The following is a 22,245-nucleotide window of genomic DNA, read 5'->3' on the forward strand; positions in this document are numbered from 1 at the left end:
TCATGCTCACGCATTTGGTTAGATAGGGTTGCCCTCTTGCCCCCTTCCTCTTTCTCTTCTATGTTGAGGCGATGAGCAGATTTTTGACTCCACAGGAGGTTGGTTTGCACCGATTAGAGCTCCCTATTTAGGGGAGATGAGTTGCTTGACGCTGAGTTTGTTGAAGACTCAGGCACGTACCGGAGGGCCCATGAGGCCAATTTGCAAAGGTGTGAGCACGCTCTTGAGGTGTCTTGTTGTGCATGAGGGGCACTGATCAACTGGAGAAAGACTGTGGCTTTCTGAGTTGGCAATGCTCCTAAGCTTGATTGGTCACCAGGCGAGGGCTTCAAGTGGATCCCCTTAGGGACTTCGGTATGATATCTGGGCTGTCAAGTAGGCCTCAATTTTGTCTCCAAAGCAGCAGACTACCCCCCTCCTCCTATACATTAGGCGAAAGCTGTTACATTGGAGCTTTGCACGACTCTCTTTGGCTGGTAGAGTGGTGATGGCCAACTAGGTGCTTTTGGCTACTATGCGGTACATCACATCTTGTTGGATCTTTTCAAGTTTCTTGTATCAGCCAGCTAGAGAGGCTGATCAGGAATTTTTTGTGGTCAGGGCGCGACACCCAGTCAGCCAAGGCCAAGGTGTCCTGGCAGGTCATCACCTCACCATGTTCCTAGGGAGGGCTAGGGATCATCGACCCAACACGGCAGATTAGAGCCCTCCTTGGGAAGCTGGTGGTCAGAGGTCTTCTAGGTGAGGAGCCCTCGGAGGAGTTGTTGCTACATCGGATCCATGCTCGCGGATCCATGCTCGAGTCCCCTCATACGGATGGCGCTTGGAGTCCGTCCATCAAATGGATTTTTACAAAGATGCATCGGGTCAGCTTGAGCAAGAGTTGGGAGGACCGCTTTTCTGCGAATCTGCTTAGGTGTTGGAAGTAGCCGAGGAGGGCCCGGAGAAGCACCAGCCCACTTGCATAGAGGAGCGATTGAGAGCCTCTTGTTTGGAACCCCATCTTTAGCACATAGAGAGGCCACTTGGTTGGCAACATGCCTCATGTTTCTTGGGGTCCCATGGCAGAGGGTCCAGCCTGCACGTTCGGTGACCGGCTACAGTTTTCAGACCTTCCCGAGGAAGTTCAGAGCATCCAATTACGAGGCATGCGGGCGGGGGGGGGGGGGGGGGGGGGGGGGGGGGGGGGGGGGGGGGGGGGGGGGGGGGGGGGGAACAGAGCATGTGTCAGGATATTACACATGCTATACTAGTTGAGTGGCACACCCCTCTTGAGGCAGCAACTCCTAGATAGATGGGGGCCTTCACGCCCTTGGAGGTTCTCATTGCAGTTAGGGCTTGCTCGGAGACAGTGCCCCACATGTTTTTCGAGATTCAGGGGGAGGGGCGGGCTCACAGTATCAGTAGAGACATCACAGGTTGCAGAGTGTTGTTTTCAAAGGATTAGAGTTGTGGGCATCTGTGGGGGGACCTTTGTCATCCATCCTGACCCAACAGACCTTGAATCAGGACACTGGCAGCTTTGGGCTTGGGAGAGCCACCCTTTGGTACGAGTACAGTGGGACCCACGTGAGTGGTTCTGGCAGGATCCCTTCGCTTCAGCCGACCACCCAGGAGTTCCTTTCTTCCAGTACACAGCACATATGGGGTGACACATTCTGACAGCACAGAGAGAGGCTCCCCTAGCTGCAACACTTCACTGGCAGGAGGAGGGCCTCACAGCTGAGTTCTTGACGGGTTTTTGGGAGCGGCTGTGTGACAGCAGGCAGCCGAGGAGAGTTACGATGTTTCGGTGGTTGGCTGTAACTAGCTTGACACCGACAAGACAAAAAATCCTCAACAACATGCACAAACATTACAAAACCTTTAACAGTTGAACTTCAAAACTCAAAGTAGTCGAGAGTTCCGTTTCCAGATACATTGACCCCAATGTCTCACGCCCCTTTCAATACTTCTTTTTATATTGATGAATATAGAGTGCAACTGTCGGCGGGGAGTCACTCTGCATCTGTGTAACAATACAATAATCTCACCAAAGTGACCCCCTAGGCCTTCTTTCAAAAGCCCCTAAAATCAAGACGCTCCATGAAAAGCACAAGGCAGAAAATAGTGTCTCAAAAGCTTCGCCAAAACCTGGTCCAAAAGTTCGTAGTGAGTCTGCCACATGGCAACTCGCAAAACACGGTGCAAATCACAAAAATGCCAAGTCGTCATCATAGTTTGTACTCTCCCTTTTTGACTTGTCCAGCCATGTGCCACGTCATCACTTTTGTGACATGAATAACAAATGCCGTCCTCAATATATATGGGGACTTGGGTAGCATAGATAAACTGGAAAGAAACTTTTTTGAAAGGCAAGAGCATGAGGTTATTCTTGTAGATGGTGCTTAAAAGCTACTAGCTTTTCGATACAGGATGCACTCCAAATATTTCTACAGATGGTAATAGCAGGTATGATAATAGATATGGTAACACAACCAAACAGTTTTTAAGTTTGTAGTGACTTGGATGCCGATTTTCAAGGAAAATTGGTCCACATTTCAATAATTTACAGTGGTATGTCACATGAGGCTGTTGACTTTGGTTTAATTTTTTAGAATCTTGTGACTATGTGATGTTACTTTTTCATCACTTTTAAGGGGTGTCCATTGGCTAATACTTTTGTCTTACCCTCTTGTAAGCATAGTCACCACCAAAACTGGAAACGGAAAAACTAGAGTTTCGGAGTTTCGATCGAGGTCGACACGATCAAGAAATGACGGTTCTTTTAAATAAAAAATTAGCTTAGTGTACAAACTATTATAAGACTTAAACATACACAAAGCCAGCGGAAATGCCCTCAAGCCGTGTAAAAACGCCACAAGAGTCACTCTCAAGTACCCGTCAAACCTTGGTGAGAGAGAGAGAGAGAGAGAGAGAGAGAGAGAGAGAGAGAGAGAGAGAGAGAGAGAGAGAGAGAGAGATGAAATGGAGAGAGGGTACATAGTGCAGAGTCCGCCTACAGAGAAATGCAAGTGCATAAAAATGATATTCAAGCTAAAAGATGAAATGGATTGGTTGTACAAAATTGCCTCCATCTACTTTGACAGCCTTGTTTGCCGTTGCATGTGTGCAATGGTGTGTGACTGTGTGTGTGCGCGTGCGCGCCTATTCATGTTTGTGCCTATTCATTCCTGCATGTTGTTTGCTGTTTATTCTTTGTTTGGTGGAGGTTGCTACAGGCCTTAAAATTGTGTAGAGTGCTGCAGTGATGGTCATTTTGCTGTGGAAGCTTCTCTTGCTTTGTTACTGTTGTTTGAAACCGGCTTGGCACTGACAAGACGGGAAATCCTCAGCAACACACAAACTAAACAAAAACTTCAATACTTGCGGTAGGGTGTGTGTGTGTGTGTGTGTGGGTATCTTGTATGTTTGTTTGTGCCTATTCTTGCATGTTGTTTGTTGTTTACTTTTTGTTTGATGGAGGTTGCTACATGCATAAAAATTGTGTGGAGTGCTGGTGTGGTAGAGGGTCTTTTTGATTTGGAAGCTTGCCTTGCTTTGTTGCTATTGTTTGAAACTGGCTTGGCACTAGCTAGCCGGTAAATTTTCAACACCACATGAACAAAACAGAAACTTCAATACTTGTACTTCAAAACTCCAAGTAGTCAAGACACGAAGCGGCAGAGTTCCACTTCCAGATGCACTGGCCACTGAGTCTGGTGTCCCCTTCGGTACTTCTTTTTGTATTGATAATCACACAACACAACTACCGGAAGAGCCACTCTGCGTGTGTAACCATACCCTGATTTGTCAAAGTGCTTCTCTAGGCACACTAAAATAGGCACCAGTACATAAGCATGGATCCCCAAAAACAGGGCGCCCCCAAAAGTTGAGCACGACTAAAAACAGAAACCCCAAGAGCATTATAAGCAGCCCAGTTCTGCCGTACAAAACTACCACGTCATCAACAGATTTTCTGCCGCAAATCACGGAAAATTTGCCATGTTAACTCCGTTATCAAATTTTGCGATCCCTTCTTTGACCATTCTTGCCAGAGTACCATGCCATCACTTTTGTGCGAAAACACACCACACCCCACCCCCCCCCCCCCCCCCCCCCCCCCCCCCCCCCCCCCTTTAAAAAGAAAAAAAAGAGTAGTCACGCTTGATTACGCCTGCAAAACAAACTGCAGATAGAGAATAGCTCTGTAGACACTGACCCTTCAAACCATGCACTAACACAAAGACACAACTCACTAAACAATCATAATCACATTCACGCCACTATTCCCGTCGAGATCTTAGACATGAACTCTGATCATTATGAATTATTAGGCATCACGTCCAAACTGCACTAATCATTTACAGATGTCTTGATGCATTAACTCTCGCCACTCCGGATTCACATCAACAAGATAAAATGTTGCAGTCATTTCATCATTTACACATACTCAAACAAAAACAACAATTAAAAGAGTATATGTTTCATTCAATTCTTTTGGAATTTCAACCACAAGCCCCTCAAGGGATATGTGCCTCTCCATGTGAGAGGAATTGGAGCACCTTCTGTCACAAACTGCTGACGTGTCAAGCCACTGAAGAACGGAGCCAACCTACAGATCCCGGCCGAGGGGCCTAACCCTAATAAGAAGCAGCAGAAGAAGTTTTACCAACTTGCAAAGTCTTACCGAGTGGCCTATTTTTCAAGAAGGGTTCCCACCAACTTATGAGACCCCATTTGATGGGGCCCCAGTGACACAAAGACAATAAATAAAGCTGGACCCACACACATAGGGTAAAAATTGATGACGTGGCAACTATACGGACAACTCAGAATTCACGCTGGCTACTGACGTGGTAAAATGTACGGATTTCCGCAATTTGCGTTGCAGCATGCTGACGTGGCAGATGTACGAATTTCCGTGATTTACATTGGGCAGCCTTTCAATGCCAGCTTTTGAGGCCAGATGCTTTTCATGTAACTGCTTTTCATAGGCCAAGGGCCTTTCAATATGTGCAAAGGGCTCAGTCTCTGGCTTACTTCCGGGTGAAGGTGCAAAGCACGAGTATCGGCATTGTACAGAGTTCAAGCAATATAAAGAAATATCGAAAGGGGTGCCAAGGTTTTGGGCCAGTGCTCTCTCTCGTCTTGTGTGTCATGCATCTCTCTCAGTTCAATTGTTATTTGAAGTGCTTAAAGCTGTTCAGTCTGTTCTTTTCCGTTGGCAAGTGTTGCCTGTCCCCCGTTAGACCTGCTTTCTCATTTATACCAAGAGAAGAAATAGGCTACTTCCATCTCAATCACAAAAGCTTGTGTACATACACACAAACTTGAGGTTCATATCCAAAATGAAAGAGCGCGGCTATGAGAGAACGAAGATCATATTGGAAATGCTCAATAAGGAAAAGGATGAGGACCGCTCGCTTGCTTTGCAAGAGATTCAGGATGCCATTGCAGAGAGTACAGATGATGCGATAGAGCCTATTCCCATTGCTGGTGCCAATCATATTGGAATATCATGCTCAGTTGGTAGGTGATGAGGATGAGGATGATAGTGACGATGCCGCTTATGACGATGAGGATGTCAACTTTGGTGAGAGTTAGAGCTCACAGCTCCTGCTTCCAGCCTCCTCTACCCTCTACTCTCCACCATTGGACCTCTATTTATGGTGTTGACCTCCAGTATCTACTTATGTTTTGGATTCAGGAGCCTACACTCCTTCACGTTTTTGGCTTGCTTCTACGGTCCTTTTTGCTTGGAGACTACTTCATTACTTTGAGGCTCCATCTCTCCACTTTTTGTTCTTTGTCTACATGACTTTAGGCTGGTTTGGTGTTCTCGTATAAAGTTTTAAACATAGTGATGTAGTATGTAGGCTTTAAAGTACATATGTAGGCTAATTTTAGTGTGGTGTGGAATCCAACGTGTGGAACTTCCAGAGGATTTGATCCGTACTACCGTTCTTGTGTGCGTCCGACGTTGATGTGTGAAAAAACAATGGCTCTGGGAGTGGAACTCCGCCATTCCGTGTCTACCAAGTGAACTCTGTGTGTGTGTGTGTGTTCAGTTGTGTTTGAAGTGCTATAGTCTATTTTAGTTTTGTTCTTTTAGTTGGCACATGGTGCCCCCCCCACCCCCCCCCCCCCCCCCCCCCCCCCCCCCCCCCCCCCCCCCCCCCCCCCCCCCCCCCCCCCCCCCCCCCCCCCCCCCCACCCCCCCCCCCCCCCCCCCCCCCCCCCCCCCCCCCCCCCCCCCCCCCCCCCCCCCCCCCCTCCTTCCCACTTTAGTGGTATTAGACCGTCACTCGTTTGTTGTTCTGACAAGCTGTCACAAAAAAATACGAAAGCGTAAACTGACGTTTAATTGCACTTCAAATACTCAAGAGAATTAGAGAGAGAGAGAAAGCTTGGCACTTCATTGGGGACCAGAAGATGGGCTGCTGGTCCCCCCCCCATAAAGAGAATATCTTTATTACTAAGGGAGAATCTTTACAAGCACAAGAACGGGACGAAAGCCTGTCCTCTGTTCTTTCTTGGCCTTTTTCTGCTTCTGTCTGAGAGAGTAGAAGAACTGCTCTTTGACTACTGAGAGGATCTATCCTCTTCTGCGAGATTTTGGGAAGCTCTCGTAGGGGAGAGTCTACCTTCCACAAAACTCATCAGAAGCTCTCACGAATGAGGGTCTATCTTCCGCTAATTGTGCCACTTTGGGCGTAATCATTCCTGCAATTAACCAACCACAGAAACATGCAAAAACACACACACACACACTTGCTGTAATTTTCTGCACATAACCAGAAATTGTTACCTGAACGCGTTCCAATGCCAAAATGGAGGTCCTTTATATGATATCCCAAGAGAAGCCTAGCCTTATGTTGTAATTTCTATAGCGATCCTTTGCACACCTTGTCCATACTTTGTATGTCGAATACATCTTAATATACTCCTTCCGCTTGTAATCCCTTTAGTGTGCGTATTTTGGTATCAGAGCCTAGTTAATCTCTTGCTAATACCATTATTAAGTTCATTGAAGGTTATCTTTGATAACTACCAAGAAGGTTAGCAAAGTCTTTTTCTCTTTCAATAACGTCTGCTAGAGAATCAATTGTTGTTTCCGAAATCGTGTCGTGAGGCAAGGTCGCGTGGTCACGTGGTCCAACGATCGCCGCAGGCATTTGAGAGTATAGCCACAGGCAAGAAATCCTCGATTCCCGTAGTAAACTCCTACCGCTCGACTCAATTTCAGGTAAACTTTCAATGGTATTCTTGAACAGATCTTTGTCAAAAGTGACGAAGTCTTTTGTACACCTCTCTATGGCAGTAGAAGAAGCCGAACTTTCTGCTCAATGGCATTTCCAAGAACTTAAACCCGACCAAGTATATAAACTTATTTAAGCTTAAAGACCCCACTGTCTATCTAGATAATAGGTCAGTTGCATCTATTCCTTCAGACAATCAAATGCATTTTATTAAGATTACTAAGATCCTCCAACATGACAAAGCAAAAGCCCTAAAAAAGAATTATCACTTTGTTCACCTTGGATGTGTACAAATAGGTGTAAATCCTCTTTTTAGAGCAGGCCTAGCTGTATCATGTTTAGTAATGATTTTTGACACAAGACACAAAAATTTGCAAGATCAATTCCTAGGAGGAATCGAAAGCAACCTTGCAGACGAACCTGCTATTTGCAAGTTCGCCCAAACTATAATGTGTCGCTTGACGACCCCTATTTTGGCGAAGCCTTAACTCTTACAATAAAAATTGTTGGCTCTGATCTAAAGCATCTAACTCCCACTGTCGAAATAGCTTTCTCTGTTTTAGGGAGAGCAATTAACTCCGAGTTACCAGCAATATATGAAGGAAAATTGACGGCAAGTGAGAAAAAAGATCATAAAGGGCAAAACATCATTATCCGCTCAAATGATCATTCTCAGATGCTTCGCTGTGATCAAATTGCATGGTCTGAAGTAAAACTACCAGAAAATTGGGCAGTAGATATACAACCTACACTACAAACAAAACTTATAAATAGAGTTCTAAGTATAGATAGCATAAATTTCTATGATTATTTAATTAGTTCACAAAAACCCATTTCTTCTGCAATTGTACATAAAGCCCCTACAAAGTCTAGAGCCATGCGAATAAAGGATTGCCAACATTTCGAAACCTTTGAAAATAAAGATAAAACCTTTTGCAGGCATTGCTTAAGACTAATTGGAAGACTAAACTCTTCCTCATCTGCTTTTACTATCCAGTTTTGCATAATCGAAGAAAAAGATTTTATTGTCTGTGACACGAACAAAATCTTTATAGCTCCTCATGTAACTATACTTGATCAAGCAAAACCTCGCCCGGAATTGCTACAAAGCAATTACCATACTGTCAAGTTGCATTTCCTTGAAAGCAATTGAATGACTTGCATAAGTTAGTTACTGAGTCTACTCATAAACTTGCTCATATGCAAATTCAATTACAACAAATGCTTGACACATCTCCCTCCTCTATACATACAGATTTAATTGTCCCCTCTTCTCTAGAGCTACTTTACTTCTCTTTCTATAAACCCTCATTGCATCATCGCTCTGGTCACTCTGGCAAAAATCTGTCCTTTAATGTCTTGAATGTTGACCAAGAACAGGATAATTCTTCAGACATTGAACCGGGGTGGGAAGACTGAAAAGCTGCGGAGCAGCTTTATTACCAGCCACGAAGTGGCTTGCCTGATGAAGATGATAGAGATCTTTACACTCTTGCTTGTTGCCACAAAAATCGCAACAAACTAATTGATAACGCAGGTAAACCGTCATCCATAAAACCTAAAGGTGTAACCATAGAATCCATCGACTACAAATGGACTAAATACCAACTCGAGCCAATATGGAATATGTCAATGGCAGAATACAGAGTTGGAATTAAAGATTATGGTCCTGCATTTGTCTATGTTGACTGGGATCAGTTTGATTCTTTCTATGATGAAAGAATTTACAATGGTCTTCAAGCAGAAATCATTCCTGACAACCTTCCATCTCCTCCAATAGAATTTGACAGTCCTTTTTCTCAGGAAGAGTCAGAAATTGATGATTCACAACCCGAAATCCCTCTGGTGCCATTACAAATGGAAAAAGATGAACCTATAGATAAAGCCTCAACAAGTGCAGCCCAAGCTCCTAAACATCCCCAATTTGTGCAAGGTATAAGAAGGTAAGTGACATTACCTTTTACAACATTGATAATTTAGAACAAGGGGACATCATTCTTGTTCTGGAATGCATGCATAATTGGATTTATCAGCAAATGTTATTTGGGCGGATGCGACAACAAACTGCAGTAGAAGCTGCAGTCGATGGTTTTACAGGTATTCTTAAACGGTGGTGGGAAATGTTACCTCTAGAGATCAAAAACTCTATCTTACGACCTACTGGTAACGCCTCGTCTCTCTTACTCTTGATAGAGAGCATATATAAAGAATTCATTGGACATCACGAAGACCAAGCAACACTAGCCTTACAAGCCTTTCATGAGGCTCAGATCTGTAACGTCTCCTCTATCTGGGATTTTTGTATTTATTGCAGAAACCTGATATACAAAGCAGGAAAATACCATTCTGGGGAAATCAAAGCAGAATTTGTGCACAAACTACCAAAAGCAATTACAAAGCTCCTTATTGAGAAGCTGGATAACCAAAATCTAAATCTCCAAACAACAACTCTTGGAGATATAATCCAAGCTCTACAGGTGGTCATACAGGAACTCTGTTCTCAAAAGCAAGCACAAAAAGAATTGAAGGATTCCAAACCTACAAAGACATTCTCCAAACAGAATTATTACTCCAGAGATTTTGGATGTGCAGACAAAAAGAAAAAATGTTCTTGCAGGCATTCAAAGAAGGGAAAGAAGGAGAAGAATTTTAGAAAGAAACCAAAGCACACGTTTTTCCAGAAAACGTAAGTCCACATCCTCAAAGAATGACAACAAATGTTTTATTTGTGGCAAACAAGGTCATTGGGCTTCAGAATGTCCAAAGAAGAAAAAATTAGTAGCATTCAACAATATTATTCTTCAAGATGGATATAGCTATTCCAAGCTATCTTCCTCAGATATCTCTGATTTCGAGTTCAATATTGCTCAACTTGAAAGCAAAATGCCTTCAATAGAAGAAAGCAGTTTTTACGACTCCGACTCAAGCTTTCAAGATTGCCCTATTGCAATGAATGTAATGAGCTTAGAAGATTTCATGCCTACTCCCTTCAACCCACAACAATGGAAGAAGTTTTCTAAAGGAAAACAACAATTCCAACCTCATGACTCTGCTTCAAGCAATTCAGATTATTCTTTTGAATCTGAAAAACCAGGTAAAAAGATCTTTTCTCAACAAAACTCTAAAGAAGCATCTACTTATCAAAAGCAGCTCAGAAATGCTCTACGAGAAGCTGACAAACCTAAAGCACCAGCTTTATAGAACGAATGGTCATTCTAACCTTGGCCACTAAAATGAAACTAAAACAAATCAAAGCAAGTCAGCCTCTCTTTGATCACAACTTCATCAACAATCTGGTCTCAGGCAAAATCCAAGCTTGACCTCTCCAAGAATTGCCACCAGGAAGAACACCCTCCAGAGTCCAATTCCTCTAGTTCTGATGACAAAGCTTCTGGATTTCCTCCAGATATTCCATTGACATCCCACAAACAGGATCACTCTTATGAAAAATTTCGCCATAAAGAGTACGAATTGCGCCAACACGAGCTCATATTAGAAAAACAACAGGCTCGCCTTAGATGGGAAGCTGATCTAACTACATGAGAAACCACTTTCCTTTCTCGGGGAGGTGAGACTTCTCAGTTCTCTCGAAATTCTCAACCTCAGTCAACTCCACCTGCTCCAATTCCATGGGATATCTTGCTACCAAAAGGACAACTAGCTGAGCCAACTTCAAAAGGTAATCAACTATCTGAAGAAGATATTAAAAATCTTAAAGAGTTGATAACCCTATTCAAGCAACCCAAGCCTCAACCAGAGGAAACAAAGGAGTCTACAGAAATGAATATGGCCAACCAAACACAAATCATCAATGATAATAATGTAGCCATCCCTATTGTTGGATTACTAATCAAGCCGAAAGGTTTTCAAGCAATTGCTCAGGATGCTTTAGTCGATACAGGTGCAAGAGGAAGCTTTGCAGAAAAAGCTTTATTCCCGTTAACAATGATCAAGCAATATCCAGAAGCCAGGCAAGTAAAATATGGTAACGGCTCCAAGGCAACAATCGGAGAATATGTCTATACATGGATAGAACTAGGTAATGCCGAATTACCTATCATACTATTTTTACACAGTTCAAACATGTACTATGATCTAGTAATTGGATTCGACATAGTGTCAAAATCAGCCCCTAGCACATTCACAAAAGCCAGCTTTCATTTCTCTTATTTGGGTAAAAGATATACTACTCCAATTAAGCAGAGAGCCAGTTATGCTATCAATAGTTGTTTAGTTTCATCAACTATTGTGATAGCAAATTTAGAGAATAATTCCAGAAAGAAAAAGCAAAATATCAAACCCAAATAGAAGAAATAAAAGAGAAAATCATGCAGAGAACCTCCAACAACCTATTAGCTTTCTGGGATGAAGAAACGTACATGATCACTCTCCCTACTATCCCTGAAGTTAATCCAACCAAAGCTTCACACACAGGAATGTCAATTTCAGATAATGAGCTTTGCCGCAGAGAAATTGAAGAACTACTACAGAAAGGTATAATCCAACCATCTAACTCAAATTAGGCCTGCAGAGTCTTCTACGTCAACAATCACAGCGAACAAAAGAGAGGGAAAAAGAGGTTAGTAATTGACTACAAACCCCTAAACAAATTCTTGGTTCCAAAGAAATTTCCTATCCCTCTCCAGGAAGACTTAATCAGAAGAATAAATGGCGGAAAAGTCTTCTCCAAATTTGACGGATTCTAGCAATTTAAGGTGCATCCCAAAGATAGGTACAAAACAGCTTTTGTAGTACCCCAAGGAATGTATGAATGGATATCTATGCCCATGGGATTAGCAAATGCCCCTTCAAAGAACCAACTCAGGGTTGAAATGATATTTGGCCCTATCAAGAAATTTTATTTAGTATATATTTGGATAACATCCTTATATACTCGAAAAACATGGCAAAACACATAGAACATCTGAAAGAATTCTATGAGCTGCTGAGAAAAACAGGTCTCATTTTATCTTACACGAAGTGCAGCTTTGCTCAAGAAGAAGTAGACTTTTTAGCCATTACCATCATGTATGGATGTATAAAATTACAGAAGCATGTATTAGCTAAAATCGCTAATACTCCAAATCACTTAAAAATATCACCGAGCTCCAACAATTTCTTGGATGCTTAAATTGGATCAATTGGAATATCCCTTACCTAACCACCCTCACAAAGAAAATTAGGGTGCTTTTGCCGAAGAATAGTTCTAAACAATGGGAGGTTTCACACAGCAAAACCATCGAATTAATCAAAATCATCTGCAATCAACTTCTCCCATTAAAGCTACCCAGTGATGGACAACTTATTCTCCACACCGACGCTTCTCTCGAAGAATGGGGAGCAGTCCTCTGTGAAGAAATTAACAACAAAGAAATGATGGTCTGCAGATTTTCAAGTGGATCCTTCCTGAAAGCAGAACAAAATTATCCCTCTGCTCAAAAAGAGATTCTTGCTGCAAAATTAAGCATCAAGAAATTCAAGCTATTTCTTTTGGGACGAATTTTCATTCTCCGAATAGATTTCAACATTTTCCCTCGATTTCTTACTTCAAAATATGTCAGCGAAGATAAATGCCTTATCCGATGGGCCTCTTGGTTTGCCCAGTGCGACTACAAGTACGAACACATCAAAGGCGCCCGCAACGTGTTCACTGACATCCTAAGCCGTCTCATCCCACAGACCGGGTGGAATAATATTATTTCCTCTCCACTAACTCTTGGTGACATAAGCACTGATATCATCCACAATGCAATGGCTGTGCCAACACATAGTGACTGGAAAAAAGCGTGCGCATAATGGAGTGCCTAAGAAATTCTACTTTAATAAAATACATATTACACATGTTCACTCTAGTGGAATACACATGTTCACTTTAGAGAGAAATGCGCACAACATGAAACTTGTAGAGGAAGCCACCCAATCTCCTATAAAAGGGAGACTCCCCTTCATTGTAAATTATCTCATAGTGAGCGCAAGAACTCTTATATGTGAATATATGATATCTCAAGAGAAGCCTAGCCTTATGTTGTAATTTCTATAGCGATCCTTTACACACCTTGTCCATACTTTGTATGTCGAATACATCTTAAAATACTCCTTCTGCTTGCAATCTCTCTCTCTCTCTCTCTCTCTCTCTCTCTTCTCTCTCTCTCTCTTATATATATATATATATATATATATATATATATTATATATATATATATAATATATATATATATATATATATATATATATATATATATCTTTCTCTCTTTTGCGAGAAACAGGATTGTACTGCGTGTACATAAGATACCTTTAAAGATGCCCAATGGCATGTCACCTAGAGCAAGTACAAAAGCGGGGCAACAATGTGTAGGCTATGTAAACACAAGGTGGTCTGTACGATGAGCATAGAATGAACCACTATGGGGGTGCATAAGTGGCAATGATCGCGATGGAAAAGAAGTGATGACCTCACCCATGTGCGAAGAAAGATGTATCAACACTGCTCCGTTGCCATGGAGAAGCCGGTTGAAGAATCCCACTGAATGCCAAGAGTGTGCATAGCTTAGTCCCAAAGGCTCTCAAAACAGTGGACGTAGGGGAGCACTGTGAGCCCAAAACGTGAGCATAGCGAGCCTTCCATACAGTCCATAGCGTAATGTTGCATATCGTGGTGAAAACAATGTCTCGCTGGTAGAAATCCAGCTAGTGACCTGCATCTGGGATCATCTGTAGAGTGTCTGATCTATATCTGTAAGGAGTAAGCATGAAGACCGGATTTGTGTGTGTGTGTGTGTGTTTTTTTGTGTGTTCAATTGTGTTTGAAGTGCTAAAGTCTATTTCAGTTTTGTTCTTTTAATTGGCACATGGTGCCCCCCCCCCCTGTTACACTCAAGGTAGATGCATGGAGGCGCTATATCATGTGGATGCAAAGCATCTCCAAGACCGGATCTGTGTGTGTGTGTGTGTGTGTTCAATTGTGTTTGAAGTGCTAAAGTCTATTTCAGTTTTGTTCTTTTAATTGGCACGTGGTGCCCCCCCCCCCGTTACACTCAAGGTAGATGCATGGAGGCGCTATGATCATGTAGATGTAGAGCATCTCCATCTTGGTGCAAGCATAGGGGAGGAGGAGATCCATAATCTCCTCACCATGGGTAGCCCTGATCTAGTTACTTCTCCCTCCACATCAATCCTCTAGCCAACAGAAGTTCCACCAGAACCTTGCTTTCACAGAAGGCTAGGTTGAGGCCAAGTCAATGGTCTCGTGTGCAAGAGCAGATGGCAGTAGCAATGGCAGTAGTGTGTACCTTGGGTCTATTCATTTGAGGCATGTCAGTTCCATGCCAAACCACCCGTGCTCACTTGGTTTAGTAGTGTCTTATCAGCATGGAGAGCCTTTCCCAGATCGCCTAGAACAGGTTCTATACCAGTTATATTTGAGTCAGGATTCATGTGAGGCATGGCGGCTCTTTCACATACGGCCAGGAGACAGTGGAGTATACACTTACCTTGGAGTGGTTTTTAGTGGACCAGCATTTTCATTGAGGAGAGCGGAGACACTAGATTGACCAGAGCCCATGCAGCACTGAGTAGATTGGAGAGGATGTGTTCACAGGTCCGGTTTCAGGAGCCTCGAACGAAGCTCTGGCTCTTTGACACTTTGGTGGCTTCTGCATTGCTCTATGGAGCTGAGATATGGGGACCTTCATTGGATCATCACGGGAGGACGGGTCGCACTGATGGATGGGGAGACATGGAGAAACCTCTCGTCTCTATGATCTCGCGGCTCATTAGAGCCAAGGCTTCAGTCCCACGTGCCATTATCCGAGCAGAGCTAGCTGCCCCCCCCACTAGTGGTTGAGGCACTCACCAGATCCGTCTCCTCCATACACCGCATGTGGGAACTTCCTAGAGACAAATAAGCCTGCCTTGCACTTGAGTCCTCTCGACAGTTAGCCATGCAGGGAGATACAGCATGCTGGTATGGGGAGATGACATCATGGTTTCAGGCGCATGGGTTCAGCATAGACAGATTGCCCCCCTTCCAGTACTCACTGGATGCACCCTCTCTAACCCTTACACAGTCCGAGATCACCAGGCTCATTCGCCAGGACTTGACTCAGCTAGACACCAGGAGGACATGGATACAGCCAGTACAGGAGCTGGGCACGAAGATGGCTTTCTACAGAGAGCATCTTCTCTAGCTTACTGAGGACGGTTTTGTGACGAGGCCCAGATACATGGACACCCACTTGTCTCATGGGATACGATGTGCTATTGGCCAGATACACACATCTTCACACCAGTTACTGATCGAGACTGGGAGATACAGCAGAGTACCAGCAGATGCCAAGACATGCCCCCTGTGTGACATGGAGCCTGAGACAGAGTTGCACTACACATGCCAGTGCCCCGTCTACTACGAGATACGAGGCCGCTTCCACTGCTTGTTCAGAGAGGGATTTGGACCACTCTCCAGAGTCATGCGGTACGAGGATCAGAGATACCTGGGTTTGTTTTTTCTCGAGCTGTGCAGACACAGAGAGAGACTGGGGAGAGGATAGGCTAGGCAGTCTCAGAGACAAATCACAGACTTCTTTAGAGCAGACACTGGACACCCAGAGGAGCTACCACCACAGTAGAGCTCGTCACCTTACACCAGAGGCACACTGATCGATCGAGGGACCGAGATGGGGAGATCCAAATGCCCACGACTGCGGAGGACTACACAGCATCGACGGAGGCTGCATCAAAGAATCCGGATCACTTTGGCCCGACATGCACGACGCCCAGTCAGACTACTGACCATGGAGGAGATTGATGAGATCCGCCAGCGATTGATGCTGGATCTCTTGCGATTTAGCTATCCCAGCTAGTCGCTTAGTTCACACCTAGCAGTTTAGGATTCCATAGCATAGTATTTTTATTTTGTCATTCTGTTACTTTTGTTACTTTGACTTTGTATCAAATCCACCACATTGTAACTTTCTGGTCTCATAGGTCACTTTGGCCTTTTGAAGACGTTAATATAACATTACATTTCATTTCATTTCATCTCTCTCTCTCTCTCTCTCTCTCTCTCTCTCTCTCTCTCTCTCTCTCTCTCTCTCTCTCTCTCTCTCTCTCTCTCTCTCTCTCTCTCTCACACACACACACACACACACACACACACAATGATCTCTCTTCTCCACAATTCTTGTTCATGTATGTGGCGTTGCAGGTGTTCTCTAGTGTTAGAGGATCTTATTGAAGACGAGCCAGATCGAAGTCGAGGCATCCATCAGATCAGAGGCCAGTTCTTGTCTTTATGAACCTTCCGCTACCTATTCTAAGAGAGAGAGAGAGAGAGAGAGAGAGAGAGAGAGAGAGAAATGAAATGAAATGTTATATTAACGTCTTCAAAAGGCCAAAGTGACCTATGAGACCAAAAAGTTACAACGTGGTGGATCTGATACAAAGTTTGAGTAAAAAAATAAAAATACTATGGAATCCTAAGCTACTAGATGTGAACTAAGCAGCTAGCTGGGATTGTGTAGGATATGAGTGGGGGGTGTGAAGCGAATGGGGAGCTAATACAACACAATGTGGGTGTATCTTCAAAAAGAGAAAAATCACAGGAGATCTAGCATTGATCACTGGCGGATCTCATCAATCTCCTCCATGGTCAGTAGTTTGGTCGGGCGTTGTGCATGTCGGGCCAAAGTGATCTGAATCCTCTGATGCAGCCTCTGTCGATGCTCTATAGTCCTCCGCAGTCGTGGGCGTTTGGATCTCCCCAGCTCGGCCACTCAGTCGATCAGCGTGCCTCTAGAGGAGAATGTGGGCTCTGCTGTGGTAGTAGCTCCTCCAGCTCCATGTCTGTGTGGCAAGCATGTCAAACCTCCCGCAGCGGGAAATCTCTGTAGGCCAATCAAGATGGCCAATTCATGTGCAGTCCCCATGTCTATCAAGTGTCATCCATACTCAATATGTTCCACATCCTGTGATAGTCTAGACAGGCCTGCAACATCCAACGCTCTCAGCTTCTCCTCTGAATTATCATAACATATTGTCTGGTGATGTGCAGTCCTAGCATAGAAGTCTCCTAGGATGATAATGTCACCATCTCTAGAGAACTCCCATATGTCATCATCCAAAATAGAAAAGAGGGACTGTCCTCTGGGTGGTGAATATACTGACGTACTCTGGGCAAAGTAGCAAATAGCAATGTAAAGATACCTTCATGTCTTTGCTCTCAATCTCACCCACATGTACCTAGCCTGCTCATCCTTGCATCAACAGCTGCAAATTCTCCCTGGAAACACTGCCACTCCCCTTGAGCCCCGCCCTCTATGCTCTTATCGTGTCCCTATCTGCAGACTGTCTCTCATCTGTATCCACTGATGTGAGGCATAGACTGCCCAGGGGCTTGATGTGTCCCAGAGAGAGAGAGAGAGAGAGAGAGAGAGAGAGAGAGAGAGAGAGATGGTATTGAACTTTCGTTAAAAAATCGATTACCACCATTTAGGATACCAAAACAAATATATACTTACAGTTTGACCCTTGTAATCATGAGCTGGATACAAAAGCGTTTCCCTTGGAAGTGAAAAAATCTGCAAATCAGAGCACACACTTTATTTACTTATTCCCGCCTTCTTGCATGCGATTGGAATTTAAACATGTGACACAGACATAGAACATCTTCAAATAAACAAAAAGACTGATGATCAACTGACTATAAAATAAAGTAAAAAATAAGGAAGAACGGAGTATGTTCTTCAAGTCGATTGATGGTTGGATATAATAAAACCTAGCACTCCACGTGCAAATGGCCCGAAAACAGCTACATCGATAGTACACAATGTGCCAAGGTCTTGAATGAGTATATGTGTGTCTGCTTACCTCGAACATGTTTCAAGGTCTCCTTGATGTTGTTAAATGTAATGTAATTGTTGTCAGAGTATTGCGATTCTGTCACTCTCCCTATTGGGCCTTGTATGGCTTAAGGAATAAACTTGCAAATTAACCAGCTCATGAAGCACGCCATTCTCGTGCTTATCAAAAGGTGGAACATCTACAAGTATCAAAAGACATTTCATGACTGAATATATTCATTTAGTCACAGTTTAAATTCTGTCAAAGTGCTTCAGTGCAACCTTGATAATGAGATGTTGGTCATGACCGCTTCAGATTTATTTTGGAGTCTGCCCTTGCTTCTTTTCTTTCGGGTGTATACAGCCCGGAAGTCTATCTTGTAGGTATCTCACCAGGTGCTAGATATGACCTGCCTGTTTTTTAACTGTGAGAAGTTTCATCTTTCCCTACATAGCGCAAGCAGCAATAAATGTTTTCTTTTTATCATACTTACAGAGAGAAAAGCATGATCTATCAGAGTACCATCTCACCTTTGCAGCCAAATGGCCACCAACACCTAATTGTGCTGGCCCTGTTTGCAACAAATGGTTGTGCTAATGGCAAGGCTGCATTCCCACATATTGGACAGACCCCTTTGTAGAGAAATTAAGCATTTGTGGCCATACTGAGAGAGAGAAGAAGAAGAAGAGAATTTTAAAGTCGTAAAAAAACTATCCCAAGAGACCTCAAAGGTCTATCCGACGAGAGAGGATTTGGTGGTTGGGGTGGGGGCGGGGAGGGGGGGCTTTACAATTAAAAAGAAAGTGCCAAATGCAGATCTCTACCGAAAGGGGCGGGTTTGGGGCCAATAAATATTGGAGTAAAACTCCGCCACTCTGTCTATATTGTGATTCTCTCTTTCAATTCAATTGTGATAAAGTGCTAAAATCTGTTCCAGTTATTCTTTTCTCTGCCACATGGTCCCCAAAGTAATTACACACTCAGCTCTAGACCAACAACTGTGCGACTGAAATGTGAGGGGGTGTCGAGGCTAGATAGTGCACATTGCAAAGTAGTGTGTTCTAGGAAAATTGTGAAGACATTGTGTGCTAGACTGGTATGACAAGACCCAACACCACAACTGAGATGTAGAACTGATATATCTCCAAGCAGTGATAGACTAAATATAAACGAGGACCAAGGACCAAATATCTCTTAGGATAAGTTGAAGTATGTAGATTGTGTGATGGGTGCTATGCCATCACAACTAGTCCATCTCCTGCTAAGCGCTCACCCAGTAGTGTAGTGGCCCGTGAGTCAGCCATTAATCCTGGCCCGCTAGTCCACTGAGTCGACTAGGAAGAGTGAACCGTATCCCCCTGTTAATTGTTACAGTGAACTGAGCACTGTAGGTGAATTGACCGCTGGAGGGGGCTACAGTCTTTAGCAAGTCTGTCACACTAAGGTCGCTCAAGTTTTATGAAAACTCTAAGGCGAGTGCTCGTAAGCAATTCACGTCCTACTTGGTGGTCCACTCTTGCTGACCAACACCACACATTGGAGAGGCCCACAAAGGAGTCCAAGGCCATATCGTTCTTGGCTGACAAGAGGATTCGATGAGCCCGAAACGGCCTACCACAACAACTGCATCTGTATCACCAATAGGTCGCATGAAAGAAACTCAAAGTGCTCTCTACCCATAGCCAACTTCAAGGCTGACCAATCAATTCTTTATGCACAACTGAAAACGGACAAGTAGTAGTTGCAACGACGGTGAGACGTTGCAGCAATGAGATCACCAAGTCAAGTAAGCAGGGCAAGGTACTCTCATCTTGCAGGCGAGGAAAGCAGACTGAAACGGAAAGTCAGCCATCAACTGCCAGATTGAATCCACTGCCCCAGCATCTTAGGTGTGCATGAGTGGCATCGATACCATGTTTGGGTCCTCAAACTATATATATAGTGGTCATGGCCCACGACCCACACATCAATAACTTCATCCACCTCCACAAGAAGGGGAGCTTGAAACACATCACAAGATGTCCCATGACTGGGATGAGTGCTAAAAACTTTGCAGATGATGGTCTCCTGCCAGAGATTATCGACCTCAGCCAGCTAACCTGCTTTCTCTTCCAGCAGAAAGGAGGGTGAGAAACAGACTGAAGATTAGAAAAGAGGGCCCAAAACTAATCTCGCTTGAAATTAAGATCTTGTAGAATGCTGAAAATTTCTGATGTTTGCAGGCCTAGCTGCTGCTTGGCTAACATCAATAAGTATTAAAATAAGTTTGTACAAAGAAAAATGATTCCAAAAGACTCCTGGGTAATAGTTACAATCTCCATGAGTCAAAGATTAACTTAGAGTCAAGAAGACAGGGTACAGATTATGTAAAACTTTTCTAAACATGACACCAGGCTGATTTTTCTTATTATAAAAAGGCTATAAAGCTGAAAGGGAGTAAAACATGGCCTCACATCACACAACTCTAGTTGATGTTTGAATGAGACAATGGATACACAGGAGATATTATTTTAGATGAAAGCTTGTATTTATTCATTACCCATATCAGGATTTGTAACTCTGTAAACCGGAGTTGTTTGTCAGAAGAGAGGTCAAAAGACGTAGGAAAATAACAAAAATTTCATGGACCTCTCATTCAGAATCAGCCTCAACAAAACCACAAACCAAGCTACTTTCACAAAATTCAAGTTCTGCTGAACCTGACTAAATCCTAATCCGAGATTCATTTAAAAATGCTATAAATTCCAAATACCTTTAACAAAATAAAAATACTGAGCATAGACAAGCATAATCCATGCATGAACCAATTTTCAACGAGAAATTCTGTGTGGTGGATAAACAAGAATAAAGGACCTGTGAGACTACCTGCGTGTGTACTGACTTGTACAGCTCATGGGCATCACCTCCCTGCAGGCAATTACAATTTTATAAGTTTGGCAAAGGACAACAAGACTTGGCAACGTTCCCATACTACAGACAAATAACATGGAGGGGTCAGTACTTGAAAATCAGTTCTTCCACACCCACGTATCAGAAGAGCATCTCCAGTAAATGCCATCCTTGGATATGGCTGGCCTTCCCCTTCTCCCGTCACATAAGTGACACAACCTGCAGTGTGTCCTGGGGTCGGTCGAACCTGTTAAAAGAAAAGCCTCTCTCTCTCTCTCTCTCTCTCTCTCTCTCTCTCTCTTTTTCTTTTTTGGAAAAATTCAGGGCTGTATATTACTGAGTACAATGTAATCCCCAGCGGATGCCAAAATAGCCTATCACGTGGGGTGTACAAGCTGAATGTAAGGAGGAGAGCCACTATAGTGACAACTCAACTCTCTCTCCCTCTCTCTCTCTCTCTCTCTCTCTCTCTCTCTCAAATTGGTATAACCTTTCTTTCACCCAAGTGTGGTAGATTGGTTATGCCATTTCCCTCTTGAATAACAGGTCTTGAGTTCAACTCTCGTCCGATAGATCTTTAAGGTCTCTTGGGATAGCTTCCTACGACGTTAAAATTCTCTTCTTCTCGGGTGTGTGTGTGGGTGTGTTAATAACAAGAGGAAATTGGTATAGCCTTTCTATCACCCAAGTGTGGTAGATTGGTTATGCCATTTCCCTCTTGAATAACAGGTCTTGAGTTCAACTCTCGTCGGATAGATCTTTGAGGTCTCTTGGGATAGCTTCCTACGACGTTAAAATTCTCTTCCTCTCGGGTGTGTGTGGGTGTGTGAGTGTATTAATAACAAGAGGAAACTGGTATAACCTTTCTATCACCCAAATGTGGTAGATTGGTTATGCCATTTCCCTCTTGAATAACAGGTCTTGAGTTCAACTCTCGTCGGATAGATCTTTGAGGTCTCTTGGGATAGCTTCCTATGATGTTAAAATTCTCTTCTTCTCGGGTGTGTGTGTGGGTGTGTAAGTGTGTTAATAACAAGAGGAAATTGGTATAACCTTTCTATCACCCAAATGTGGTAGATTGGTTATGCCATTTCCCTCTTGAATAACAGGTCTTGAGTTCAACTCTCGTCGGATAGATCTTTGAGGTCTCTTGGGATAGCTTCCTATGATGTTAAAATTCTCTTCTTCTCGGGTGTGTGTGTGGGTGTGTAAGTGTGTTAATAACAAGAGGAAATTGGTATAACCTTTCTATCACCCAAGTGTGGTAGATTGATTTGCC

At 43.5% G+C, this 22,245-nt stretch overlaps 1 protein-coding gene across 2 annotated transcripts in view; it reads right to left on the minus strand.

The window, feature by feature from the left end:
- The window catches only part of LOC147437497 (persulfide dioxygenase ETHE1 homolog, mitochondrial-like), a 94,827-nt gene that overhangs the window by 6,391 nt on the left and 66,191 nt on the right, over positions 1-22,245 (minus strand). For both annotated transcript variants that reach the window (XM_086487018.1, XM_086487017.1), the window contains 3 exons: positions 21,079-21,213; positions 20,943-20,984; positions 17,756-17,815 (listed from right to left, as the gene is read on the minus strand). In XM_086487018.1, the coding sequence (XP_086343144.1) occupies positions 17,756-17,815; positions 20,943-20,984; positions 21,079-21,213 (237 nt within the window). The remainder of the gene's footprint in view (positions 1-17,755; positions 17,816-20,942; positions 20,985-21,078; positions 21,214-22,245) is intronic.

This window comes from Adiantum capillus-veneris, chromosome 17, assembly GCF_014529385.1.
Source record: "Adiantum capillus-veneris isolate H3 chromosome 17, ASM1452938v2, whole genome shotgun sequence".
NCBI classification, from domain to species: Eukaryota; Viridiplantae; Streptophyta; class Polypodiopsida; order Polypodiales; family Pteridaceae; genus Adiantum; species Adiantum capillus-veneris.